This window comes from Myripristis murdjan, chromosome 20, assembly GCF_902150065.1.
Source record: "Myripristis murdjan chromosome 20, fMyrMur1.1, whole genome shotgun sequence".
Lineage (NCBI taxonomy): Eukaryota > Metazoa > Chordata > Actinopteri > Holocentriformes > Holocentridae > Myripristis > Myripristis murdjan.
Genome location: NC_043999.1, coordinates 8,941,025 through 8,954,559, shown reverse-complemented (window position 1 = coordinate 8,954,559; position 13,535 = coordinate 8,941,025). Strand labels below are relative to the sequence as shown.

The 13,535-nt window shown below is 41.5% G+C and overlaps 2 protein-coding genes across 13 annotated transcripts in view; one reads left to right on the top strand and one right to left on the bottom strand.

Annotated features, from left to right (window-relative positions):
- Positions 1-439: 439 nt before the first annotated feature.
- acbd5a (acyl-CoA binding domain containing 5a) lies at positions 440-11,050 on the bottom strand. 2 transcript variants are annotated; one of them, XM_030079107.1, is made up of 14 exons: positions 10,910-11,050; positions 10,376-10,499; positions 9,230-9,350; positions 8,126-8,198; positions 7,899-8,016; positions 7,763-7,795; positions 7,162-7,401; positions 6,325-6,522; positions 5,722-5,816; positions 5,334-5,559; positions 4,468-4,670; positions 3,388-3,447; positions 2,600-2,709; positions 440-2,478 (listed from the first exon to the last, which is right to left on the bottom strand). In XM_030079107.1, exons 2-14 carry the CDS (start codon positions 10,467-10,469, stop codon positions 2,466-2,468), a joined length of 1,584 nt encoding a protein of 527 aa, XP_029934967.1. In that variant the 5' UTR covers positions 10,470-10,499; positions 10,910-11,050; the 3' UTR covers positions 440-2,465. The 2 variants fall into 2 exon arrangements, with proteins under 2 accessions (XP_029934967.1, XP_029934968.1); XM_030079108.1 differs by lacking the exon at positions 7,763-7,795.
- A 2,177-nt stretch (positions 11,051-13,227) lies between these two features.
- The window catches only part of abi1a (abl-interactor 1a), a 49,548-nt gene continuing 49,240 nt past the window's right edge, over positions 13,228-13,535 (top strand). For 9 of the 11 annotated variants that reach the window (XM_030079657.1, XM_030079665.1, XM_030079661.1 and 6 more), the window contains exon 1: positions 13,235-13,471. In XM_030079657.1, coding sequence (XP_029935517.1) covers positions 13,355-13,471 — 117 coding nt within the window. In that variant the 5' untranslated portion in view covers positions 13,235-13,354. Of the gene's footprint in view, positions 13,472-13,535 lie in introns of all 11 variants that reach the window. The other 2 variants (XM_030079666.1, XM_030079664.1) reach the window with 1 other exon arrangement.

Here is a 13,535-nt window from a genome sequence, read left to right as displayed (position 1 = left end):
TGTTAGCAGACTGTGGGCGGGCCCCCTGCATGTTTCTTTTAGGGCTGCAGTACTGCGTAAATGTTCTAATATATTCATCAAAATATATTTTATGTGTAAATCTCGTTTGTTACATGCACTGTCGTTTTTAAAGAGCAGAGCGGGTACCTTGTGTCCTGACAGCACTGTTTTTTTGGCTGCTTTTTACGTGGTTTCCATTTGTAATAGTGATGTTTGATACCTTATCTAGTTTCAACACTACTTGTATTTTTAGATAGGTTCACTACAGGCTCCTGTTATTGGAAGTTTTATGTTGAAAAATATTACTACAAATAAAAGTGATGTTTGTAACATGCCGATGAGCTTGCGTCTCTTTCTTGTACATAAAAAAAACAACTAATATTAAGATTTCACTCAAAGTGTGCATGATGCATTTTTTTTTATCTCCAGGCAAATCACAATGCTTTATGAAAACTTTATTTGAGGCTTAGATTATCAGTCGCATGCGAACACCACTCTACCTGCAGGCAGAGCGGCTGAGAAAGCCTTAGTCCATTTCAGTAGAAAGGTAAACTATCATTCAATAAAACATAACGGCTCTGGAAAGATTAGTGGTATTGCAGATGCAAACATCATTAAATATGATATATATATATTTATTATTCTATATTAATACAGGGGAGTGCAATTAAAATATTGCATTTTAACTGTTATCTCAACTATACAGCTATTGTATACAATTTATATAGATCTCACTGCTTTGTAATAGTTCAACACACATTATAAACCATACATCACTACCATCAGTCGGACAAAATCAGCTTTAAAGTCTTTACATACATGTCACTATGTTGAAAATGGAAATTAGGGAACATACAAAAACACAAAGTGAGTAAACGGCATATACAGTGACACGTCTTCTGAGCTGATTACACATACAAGTGGAAACTATAAGGCTACACTCGGTATAGCTAAGGTTGTGACTATCAGATGGGGACTTCCCCACCTTGTCATGGCTCACCGGCTAGTACGATCTGAGCCTTACTTTTGGTCCAGTAGTGGAACAGGTGTGCTACAGTATATGAGAGTGAACTAAAGCGTGACGCTGGCTATGAATGTACCTTATGATGTCGAGGCACTTTTCCCATCTGAACAACAATGACACCAGTGCGCCTTTTCCACCAACCAAGAAACGGTTCTCCTCTGGTTTATGCAACAAATTTTAAACCCGTTCTTTGCATCTCCGCCAAATATACCCCACGGAAAAACTGGTTTTCAGCTGGAACCAGACAATAGTAGCTCTCAAGTGGGAACCGAGTGGGTGTGAATTATTCTACATGGAAAGAGGCGGCTACCAAGAAAACTCGTTGGTTTGGTTCAAAATGTTTCTGCCGACACTAAACAGAGATTCCCTCACACTTGCATACAATTCTGCAAATAAAAACAAGACAAAAAAAACAGCAACGATTTAGGGTTTATAATTCCCAATCTGAATCCTATCAGGCTCTCAGGACACCGTGGTCCTTTGCCTCTGTTGTGCACTCGCACCATCAATGATGCAGTGATCCCACTCAAATAACTGGCCGAAATGTGAGCCAGTTCCCTAATTTGCACCTTGGCTCCAGGAATCCTGAACCAAACCAGTTTGAGAACCAGAACATTTTTTTTTTTTTTTTGGTGGAAAAGGGCATCTAGGTGGAGAATGAATCGGCCCACCCTGAAGCAAAGCGTGGACCGATATGCGGTATGTTTGGTGATGACCAGGAAACCGTACGGCATTATCAAACAACATTAAAGCAGTGACTTAAAACACAAACCTTGCTTAAAACAGCTCTAATCTGGCCAGCAATGCCTTCATTTTAACTGGCTAAAAGCCAGTTTTTTCTTCCAGAATTAAAAGAATCTAAAAACAATATATTATTACATTCAATCCTACAGTTATCACAACATTTTAGCAGCATTGCCTGGGCAACTAAGGAAAACGAATTGTTGTGACAATTTATAAACACGTCGAGCATTATGCTTCGAGGGACCGAAATATTAGGCTTGGTTTATGTGCAGTAAAGCCTTAATTACAGAAGGAGAGACAAAAAGAGGAGCTACTGTAACTGGTCTATAAACACATTGGCAATATTCCAACCAGGACTTTCCCCTCTCAAACACAAACAAAACCACAACAAAAAAAAAATCTTACAGAGAAAAACAACAAACAAAAAATACTAATCTTGTACAGTAGCATAATCAAAAGTTTGTGTAATTATAGGCCGCGAGCCCATACATTCATATTTTTCTTTGATTTCCACGTCCAGAGTACATGAGACTGGTGAGTTGTCGTCCACACACACACTCACACACTCCTCCTGGTGCCGTCTTCATAGTGCAAAAGCGAATTACTGAGTTGTAGGTAAGCAGAGGGGAGTTACAGCCATGAAGTGCCCGACCAAAGACGTGTGGAGGACTCCTGTCTGTTTGTAGTCCGGGCCGTTTCAGTTGAGTCGTCTATTAAAAAGAAAAAAAAAAAAAAAAAAAAGGCTAAAACACCATGGCATTGTGTGTTTCAAAATGTTGAAATATCTTAAACAGCAGTATTAAATTTTCTTTGAGGTTTTTTTTTCTGTACCTTCTCCTCCGCTGAAGGTAGAGGCGGATAAGCCACTGCACCACGAACGGCCAAATGACAGCGAAGGCCAAAGTGCTTGGAGAAATGTCAAAAGGCCACCAGGTTGGTTTCTGTGAGATAGAAAGAATGAATTTAAAAAAAAAAGTAATCAAAATCAATATTATTTAAAATGATGTGCATGGCTTTGGGCGGAAAAGGGTTAAACTTGTACAAGACACACCTGCAGGGTTTCCACAGGTCATGGGATTTTGGGAAAGTCATTTTGAAAATTTTTGAAAAAGAACAACAAAAAAAATCGAGACGAGGGAAAGTCGGGGCCTTTAATAAATTCTTGGGTCAGATCATGGAATATTGTGGAATTTTATGGAACTAGCTATTCAACAAATGCAATATTCATTTTCCATTGTGTTCATGTTCAGCATAACAATAGAATAATCAACTTCAATTCGACTTCTGAATCTTAAGTGTGTACAAAATTTCGATCAAGGTAAAAAAAAAAAAAAACAACAACAATATAAAATTCATCATTCAGCATCAAACATTTCAGTCATGGAAATGTCAGGAATGTTACATCTGACACTGACCAGGAACCATGAATCTATTACTTAAAAAAAGGCAAGAATTCATTTTAAATCATTTTAGTTCCTGTCTATGTGGATGCAAATTTAATTTTCTGACACAGGGCTTTGGTGCATGATCGGACAGGACATTAACATTCAGCGACTCTCTGAATGGAGTCCAAATTAAACAAACAAATGAATCAGTGCAATATCTTTTGAGCTCTTTACCTTGCTGCTCTTGTTCACTGGAGGCGACGCATACGTAGGAGACAGAGCCACTGATCTCGCCTGAAACAGGACAAGAAAAAAAATCAAGATGACCTTTCCCAAAGAGAGAGGCACTCGCCAGAAAAACACAGACGCTTTAGTTCAACATGTAGAAGTGAATCAGACAACAGGCTGCTTGGAAATTACAGCTCCTCTCAGGATCAGCCTTATATTGAATGCCATGCTAAAGATAGTGATAGTCTGCTGCTGCAAATGAACTTCTAATCTAGTTGTTTTTCTAACTTCATATTGATTCAATTGAGATTTTGGTGCACAAAAATAATATTTTGGTCATTTCATCAATTGCAGCAGTGTATATTATAAATACTGGCATCATGGCATTCATAAAATTTTGACATTTCTGACCATTTGGATATTTTTGACCAAAAAAAAAAAAGTCACTGATGAGTACATTATTCTAATAATAATATAATACTAGTGACAAACATTTTCCTCATTACTGTGCCAAAATGAACAGAATTCAAGTTCTTTGGAGACGGGCCCATTGGTGATCTCGCATGCGAAGTTATGAGAACACAGAGAACCAAGTGTTTCCAGAGGACTGTGTTCTGGTGTATCATGCCAACGCTTCAGCAAATACTGTGTTTAGAGACAGAGACCAACCAGCGTTATCCAAAGCAGAGTCCACTTTTACTGATAAGAAGTTATTGACAGGGTTTATTGTAAGGCCTGTGTATCAACAGATTTTAAAAAGATCACAGATCATACTGTCTCCTACTGCTTCCTGCTTCACTTCCCACTTCAACAGGAAAAGTAGTCCCAGTTGGTTTCAAACTGTATGTTTGTGCACACACACGTGCACACATACACAAAAGTGTAGTGCTAGACCTAGCTACATATTATTCAAGATTAGTTAGTAATTGGCTTTACAGCTGCTACAAGTGCTAATACTCTCACTTTAGATATACCAGCCACCTACTATCATTCAATATCATGTATGCTGAGCGGTTAGCATGGTTAACATCAACCACCAGGTCAAACCAGGTTGGATTTTTGCATTTTCCACGGGGCTGGTCTCACCTGGGTTGCAGTCAGAGCCTCCAAGGTGTGCAGCCTCTCCAGGACGCTCTGCATGTCCTCCTGCAGTCTGGCCAGCGCCACCACAATCTGCTCGTTCAGACTCACTCCGTGCGTTCCCGCTCCTCCCCAGCGCTCCCCATCCCCGTCCCCGCCACCCTGCATGGGGCCCAGAGCTCCGGAGCCGAGGCCTGGAGACCTGGAGCCTAAAACACAGAGACAGCAGCAACAATCGCACATAAGAACATATTAAATTACTCATTGGCAAGTCAAAAATGTTGAATTGACAACACAGGAACAAAAGATAACAAATATAAGATTGAAAGATAAATTTAAGAAGAAGATTTAGCCCATCACAACGTCCAATCATTTTCTATAGAGCTGAGCAACCAGGACCATTTTCCATGCTTCCTTATTTGCCTACCAAAGTGATTTCGTTTGATGGGCAGAAGCTCCACCTGGCAAGTGTAAATTAAATTAGTTACAGCACTTCAAAAATTGTCAAAAATTTTCTGTTTTTTTTTTTTTTTTTTTTTGGAAGACTGCAGGAATAAATGTCTCCAAAACGATGGCTGCATCCATCATAAGGGATGAGCACCAATGTATGTTTGAGTTTTTTCTTTTTATTTACAATTAATGTCACCCAACTGGTGCTTGCTGGCTGGCTGTTATCTCCACAAAATGTTGTCATGTCATGAAACCCTAATGAAATTTAATATATATATATGTTTTGCCTCGTCAGAATTTTGTAGCTCTAAACCACCACACAGATGCAATCACAGCCTCTGGCACCACCCCCTATCAGGTAACACAGGGTGACCCATCACCCGAGCTGCATTGCTGAGAACACATTGTAAGAGCATCCGTACCCCGTCCTCTTCTGACCAGGGAGCCGTCGGGCATGTTTGCATTCAGCCTCTGCCTCTGAGAGATCGTTCCACTGGTGTCTCCGTCCTCTCCTCCACACCGAATGCCCTCTGGTGGACCGTGAAGCTCCTCCTGGGTCTCATGTAGCGCCTGTGGCTCCTCCAGAGCCGGTGGGACGTGGTTCTCCTCTTCATCCAAGTCGTCCATGGAACGGTTATGGTCTGAGCCCTGGAGATGCACAATAAAATATAACTGAGATGCAGCAGATAAGGTAGATGCTCTGTTTCAGACAATTCATCCATAATAAACTATGAGATATTACCACTCTATGGAATAAAATGTTTAATGCTTTCAAAGTGGCTTTACAGTGACTGTGTGAGTGTGCCTTGCCTCGTCCTGGCCAAACTGGTCCACTGAGTCACAGTACACTTCACTGTCTGAGTCACTGGCCAGCTGATTGGGAGCAGACACGTCCCCACTGGGATCTGGAGAGGGCACAAAAGACACAGCATCCCAAAAAAAGATCAGACTCGCCCTCCTGCGGATCTGAAGAACCCTCTTTGTTCCACTCTGTGCTAATTGCTGTTCATCAGCTGAGTGCTCCTCTACATTGTAATCAATAGACCGACATGGAGGAGGGGCAGCGTTCAGCAGAACCGTTAATTTACCGGCTCTGGACCGGCTGATGTGCTCAGAGCTAAGTTTCAGTGGCTGCCCCCAGCAAAACGCTGAGTTGCCACGGCTCTGGGAATTAAACTTAGCAGATTATCTGATCACATGGCTGGGGTCACTCAGGCACAGGCAGACACTGTGGGCGAGCTGGAAATCTACAGTACAGGGTGTCCAGTAGCAGTTTTGAAACACTTTATGGACATCTTGTCAGTGGAGTGAACGTGGGCGCGTTGCAAGGCTTGCTGTTATGCTTCAATGTAATCACTGAATACAAACCCCCAAAATGCAAAGATTAAATCATAATTCAAAGTTGTTCCATACCTATGTGGTGACCATTGAGCTGAGGCTCACTGGAGCTGACTGGCCCCTCCTGGGAGTCGTCGCTGTTCAGAGAAGCCTTGGAATGACTCCCATTGGTCAGATGGGCGACCCCATTAGCCACTTTTCCATTTGTCAGCGGCATTTTGTTTCTCCTCGCTGAGCCCTTTTTCTTGGGCAGTGAAGCTGCTGCTTTCTTGTCTAGAATGAAATAAAAACAAAAATTGCAAGAGGCTAAATTTTGTGCTTTTAACAATCATTTTCAGACAAAATTTACGACTAGTTTTTTGAACAAATCATCTTTTCCTTATTCAAATAAATGTTGCAGGTATATATAAAAGTGCGTATCATGTGTTTGATCCAGTGCAGTTATAAGTTTTAGTTTTCCTTAAAGAGAGAGAGAGAGAATAAGGTGCTACTGTAATAAGTCTAACCTTAACTTTTTTTCCCCACAGAACTTGAGACAGGTACATTTCTCCACAAGTACGTATGAAGTGAGTTGGGTTATTTTATAATGGACATTTTCCAAAAAGGTGAGTGAAGCCACTTAATTATAAAGGTAGCATTAGAGTCAGTGTTTTATTCCATAGGAAAATGTTGACTAACGTGAAAGAATTTTGACACTAAACCAATACATGGATAAAATACAGCTATAATGTTTATGCTGAAATTAAGACCTTGTGAATTTAAGTATAAGACTATTAAATGACTTTAATAGGCTTTGTATTTGTAGAACTGAATTTTGCAGTTTAAAGCTGTTTAAGGAGTGGCAGACACCCTCATTCTGCCAACATGTCCCCTCACTTCCTGCTCCTTAGTTTCATGTTTTTAAAAATTTACCTTTTTTGACTTCCTTTATCACAACCTCTTCTTCTTCGTCTTCCTCCTCCTCATCGGCCTCTTCCTCTTCGTCCTCCTCCTGCTCCTCCTCCTCCTCCTCCGTGTCCCTCACTTCCAAGGCCTTATCTTTTGATTTGGCCCTGGCGGGCCGGCTCTCCAGGGTGCCGTTCATTTCCAAGTTTCTGATGATGTTCTTTGTGACGCTCTTGGATGGCTTCGCCGCCAGCATCGTCCCGAACCCTGCACAACGAAACAGGATTTAGGACAAGCTGACAAAATATCAAAATGCGGCGCCTCCTTTGAGGGTAACTTTAAGAACAGTGAATTAAGCAAGAGTTCGTTTTTTTTTCAGTGACTTGACACAGATAAAGCTTGGCTCTATCTGTGCCAAATAAAATTGAATCTCCATTTATGATAGCAAAGGAAAATCCCAAAGAGCTCGATCACATTCTCTTTTTCACTACTCCAGCATCAAAACTGGACTTCTAATGAGCACTAAAAGCATCTAAACTAAACCACACGAAAATATACTAATATAAACTACATCACCAGACAAAAGGAAAGCATGTGGAGATTCACACAGCGAAGAGAAGATACTTGCCTTCAAGCTGCCTAGCAAACTTGGTCAAACGGGCTGAGCGTACAATAAGAGGTAAACCAAAAAGAAGGTTAAGGAAATATCTGACATTTCAAAGGAAAAAAAAAAAAGATAAGATCCACCCAGTAAGTGAACGTACCCACGCCCAGGTCTGATATCTGAGTGATTTTTTTCTTCTCGTCCACCAGCTCATAGAACGGGCCGAGGACCCGTAAGAGCTCCTCCACCTCGTCTGTGATGGGCATGCCCTCCAGGATCTGCGGGTCACAAACAAACTCGCTTCAGCTTCAAAATCAAACCACTAATATGCCAACATATTAAGAATAACATCGTCTAAAAGTTAAACTGAGATGGGAAAAAAAGTACCAGCTTCATTTCGTCGACGTAGGCAGTCATAGCTTCTTCCTTTGGCATATCTCCAAGAGAATTCCACGCATCCCTGAGTAATGATAATTATTGTATTATAATTATTACTGCATGACAACATCAAGTAAAAACAGTTGCAAGACTAGCTGGTTGTGTTTTTTTTTTTTTTTTATTATATTTAGGTCGGTACAGTTTAATGCTGAGTGCTTGTAATTTCACTGACTGGTCATTTTATTCTTCTTTGTTTTTATGTTCTCTATGTATACTGCAATCTGTTTTTTTTTTTTTTTCTACTTCTGTCTCCTAGTAGTGTTGTGTCTCAGTATTTATAATGATATGCTGGCGATCTTGGCGAGGACACTCTTGTAAAAGGGATTTGTAAAAGAGAGAGAGGCTCTCCTGGTTAAATATAAAAAGGAAAGGTATGCTCTCCATTTAAAGTTTACTTTGACAGTTCTACTCTGATTTTAAACTCCCACTAAGGTGAGTCTGATGTCAGTGTGTCTGTTGTCAGTTGTGGGGCAAAGGGCCAAAGCAACCTGTGGGAGGTGGTGGGGGGTGTTTGTGTGTTTTGGGGAGGGAAGGGTGGGTATTTTGGCCATAACCGGGACATTAATAATTGGAGCTGTTCACGAAGTTTTCTGAAATTCTGCTCTGTATCTGTCGTGTTGCAGCGTCTTGACAACGGTTATCCGTTTAAGTGGGTACGAGGTTACATCCCTATTCATATCTCGGCACGCACAAGTCCAGAGATCACTCATTCAAAAGCAAATCCTCAAAACAAAATTTAACTCTGCCTGTCCTGCCATACAAGATAAGGACAACGTAGTTAAAAAGGAACACGCTGCAAACACAGTTCCACACTTTTTCCAGATTTTCCGGTTTTCCAAGCAAATTTCTGAATTTGACTACGGTGTGTAATGAGACTTGCAGCTCGTCGTCATGCCCCCGCTCACTATACCATATAACTCAGCAGATGCAATTTATTCTCTCTCTCTGCCAGAATGTAGGATGACAGGGGTAAAAGTTTTCATAACATGCATTTCCAAGAACTCTGTCTTGACGTAGAGAAAACCTCCTTGATCACCTCCCTGGTCCCCTTACCATTTAGCTTTGCCCACGGCATCCCAGAAGCCCGGCCGGGGTATGTTGCACGGGCCCACCGTGGCTTGCTTGTAGTAACTGTAGAATTTGAGCATCATGTCATTGGAAGGCTGAAAAGAACCTGAGGAGAAAGAAAGTCTGACATTAAATAATGAATTTCATGCCACGGTTGGTAATTATTGTAATAAACCGTCTGTGTAAATCGGTTCACCTCTGAAAATCATTTATTAGTCTTTCTGCAGAACTTCACAAATGAAGGATGGGACATTACAGAGATGCATTATCAAAATATACTGCAGGGTGTCTACACTACAGATATAAGAGAATTCAATTTAATCCTTTCTACGCCCTTTTAAAAGACATTTTTAACAATATTCAAGACAGATTTTTTTTGGACAAATTCTACTTTTAACCCAAAACAAAGACAGCAGGTAAATATAAACCTCAGCAGTAAATATTTAATCCTATGCAGAGGTACAATAGAATTACACAATAATTAACAGTCAGATGTGCAAACTGTGTATTCTTTTACGTTAGACTCGAGATGCTCCTGCAATAAAATGGAACCGTGAGCTTATTTTTCCACAGAGCTTGGGACAGGTGAGGATAAGGACTTTGGATTCTGGATATCTCCGGATAGGTGAGTGTGACAGGTAAGCATAACAAAGTGCATCCACACAGGTGGGTACCGTAGAAAGACAAGTATAAGATCCAGCGGCAGGATCACAGTTTGGTAACATCAGAGCTGCTTGTCTAAATTTGACAAAAGAAATAAAAATGAAGACCCCATGCATCATTAAGACTACTTCATGGCTTTTAAAGCTGAATTGAAGACACTGTAATTCTTGGTGAGGGCCTGCAGACACCCTGATAACACGCTGCAAGTGTAAGCAGTGGACTTTGACTGCCTGCTGGACAATAAGCCACCATGCTGCTTTAAAGCGGGTTAAGCCTTTTTAAAAACGACACAAGATGCCGGTTTCCAAGCTCCTCCACCTGGGTCTGCAACCCACAACACCTGTCTGCTCACCTGAACACAAAACACACCGACTCTAATTGCAGCCTATGGAAACAGTCAGGGGGGAAGGTGTGAACTGGTAGGACTGGATTGCAGACGCTCCGGCGGGGCTGGCGGTGTTAACTCACCGTCTGGAGGTAAACTCTTGATGACTTTGACGGCCGCTTCAAACCTCAGCTCCGTCACACGCCGCTCGTCCTGCACACTTACACACTCCATCATGTCAGCGGGATGGTCAACAGCCTATAAAACCTAGGCGGTGATACACACACACACACACATACACAGACAGACACAAACACACACAGCTGCAACATGAGAAACGTGCAGAAATGTCGCGACCCTCTGACGTACACACGCCTATTTTCTTTCTTTACTTTTATTTCCTGCCTTTTTCACCCTGGCTATGTTTTTACAGCTATCCGAAAATAAAATCAGGCACTTTTTCAACGCTGACAAATCTTGCATTTTAGTCTCTGACAATAAAAAAAACAATAATAATACTTGGTGAGGCACGCCACTAGGAGGAGATTGGGTCGTTTGTGTATCTGGGGCACTATGTTTTTTAATGCGACATGCCTCCAAATGACCGCAATTTGGTGATAAATACAATTAATAGCGACATAAACTCAACGAAATGGTCCAAAACAGCCGGCACTCACCATGGAACAAGCTGGCCTATCTGCTCCCAAGACAGCGACCCGTCTTTTGCTCACGGACAGACGCCATGAACAGAAGAATAAAGCTAGGCGAAGTGCATTGTGGGAGTTGTAGTGCGCTACGGGACAGATGGGGAGGTGATTTCGCCCGACGAGAGAGCTGATGTTTCCTACAAGCCCCACAATGCCCCGCCCGCAGAGCGCTCAGTGGAAATGTAGTTTGACGTGCAGTAAGCGGCTTAGCGAGTCGACTGTGGTGTTTTCACGCGTGTTATAAGCAAAATGAACCGGGAGCGCTTTACGGAGTTGAAAAAATATTCAAAGCGGTGCCTCAGTGTTTCGCTGTCATCGCGAATTTGCGCCGTGCAGACGCTGTAGCTGCTGTACGACGCGGAACTACATATCCCAGCATCCTCTGCTCGGGCTCCGGGGGTTTTGTTTTGTGTTCTTTATCCAGTGGGGTTGGATGATAGGGAGCGGAGAGGAAAAAAGGAAAGAGGTCTCACGCTGAATTGAAACCGAGTCCCAGAAATGTCATCGTCATACCAGAGTTTCTACAGATTCATTTCTGTTTGTTTGCTTGATAGGATTTTTTTTTATCTTGTTGGTAAAACAATTTAAGTAAAATCAGTGACAAATGTAATACATATCATAACAACTAGCTGTTTGATTTGTTTTGCCTTGTTTTGTATTAATATCTTGCCAGAGACCATGGTGCAGATATTGTGTTGCTCTCACTTCGCAAATCCACAAAATGCTGGAGTGCCAAGCTAATTATGGCTAGTGATTTTAATTTTTTTAATTTAATTAACTTTTTTTTTTTTTTTGTCAATTTAACTGTCCTTTCAACGGCTAATTAAATAAAATAAATAGAGTACTCCTTGAAAGTGAAATGCACAGCAGCCCTATTCAGTTTCATTTGAGAATGAAACAGGATGGGATCCACAATCTCTTTTTTTGGCCTGCAGAAGTATGTCACACTATGGCACTGTTCTGTAGCAGACATTTATTGGGTTTGCCGGATCACTCCTAGTCTTTTTTTTACCTTTTGTGTGTGTGTATGTGTGTGTGTGTGTGTGTGTGTGTGTGTGTGTGTGTAGCCTACTCTAAAACTTGTTGAAAATAATACATTCATCAGGGAATTCGGCTTTATTCATTGACTTTAATGTTAAAAAATGTGAGGAAGCAATGCAGTTTTTAACCTCCAATTTTACACTTACACTCCTTGAATTTCCCCTTCACATTCATACAGAAAATTACTTTGTATGTGTTGACAAACAAGTCTCAATAAATATATTTTACACTACTTTTGTAGTACAAATAGCTGGAAAAAATTCATAGGCACTTTTTTTTTTTTTTTTTTTTACAGCTATAGTGAATAAACGCTCGACTGAACTCTGTTTGTTTGTTGACATTATTTCAGACAGGTTGTACTACATAGCATGAGGATCAAGGCCAACAAACATAAGACGTCACCACCTAAATGTGTCAGCGTCCTAAGAGAAGGAGAGAAGATTTAGAGAGCAAGAATGATGGCAAAGATTTTATACCAAGCTTCAGGCTGGGAGATGCAAGTGAACCTGACAAAGAAACTCATTTGTCCAGAGGAGGTGGCAACAACCAAACTCCGATCAGATGTGGTTCCTCTGATCAGGAGAATGGGATATGGCTGACAAGAGGCCACAGCTGTAACCGTTTTCCAAATGAAAGCTAACTTAAGTCTTTGCTGCCCCAGTCAGGCGAGGCGTGCAGGTTAAAGGCTGGTAACACCTGGGACGCTGAGTTACCTGCTGAGGCTGCAGAGGGGTTCCTCAGCCACCGACGCTCTGACAACCCCTCCGTCCTTGATATCCACCAGGAGCAAGACCTGGCAACACCAACCCAACGTAGCTCCTGCAGTTTCCGCTTGGAGCAAAACATCCTTGATCAGCTTTCAAATCAAAGTCACTTCAGCTTTTTACAAAGTGTTCAAACTCTCTTATTTATCAGTATTTATTATTACACTTTATTTTGCTGTTATTTATTTATGTATCATATTGAGAAATATGATACATGATGTATTTCAAACAGAGACGCTTGTATGTTAGGCTGAAGAAAAAAAATTAATACCTCATTTTTAAGATTTCATGTGCATGTATGATTATACTGATTGTTTTCTCAACCAACAAAGAAACAAAAGCCCGGAAGTTACTTTTTCGACTGTCATGACACCATAGAGATTTTTTTTTGCGGTGGGAGTGCAAACTTTTGCTTTCGACCGGACCGGAAGCGGCGGAGCTTTAACGCACGAGTGACTCCTCTTCCCTAAGCATAGACGATCTCCGGTGGGTTACGCCGAAGCGAGGGCAGGAATCCCACAATAGCAGGGAAAGGAGTTTTTTCTCGGCAGCGCTGGTGGTTGTTTCAATCAAAGGGAAGGCAAAGGGAGGCTCTGCAGAGAGATGTAAGATGGCAGAGCTACAAATGTTGTTAGAGGAAGAGATTCCGGCCGGGAAAAGAGCGCTTGTGGAGAGTTACCAGAACCTGACCAGAGTAGCGGACTACTGCGAGAACAATTATGTCCAGGTAAGTGAGCGCAAATTTATCAGTAGACTATCCTAACCAGGCTACAGTCTTCCTTTGTCGCGAA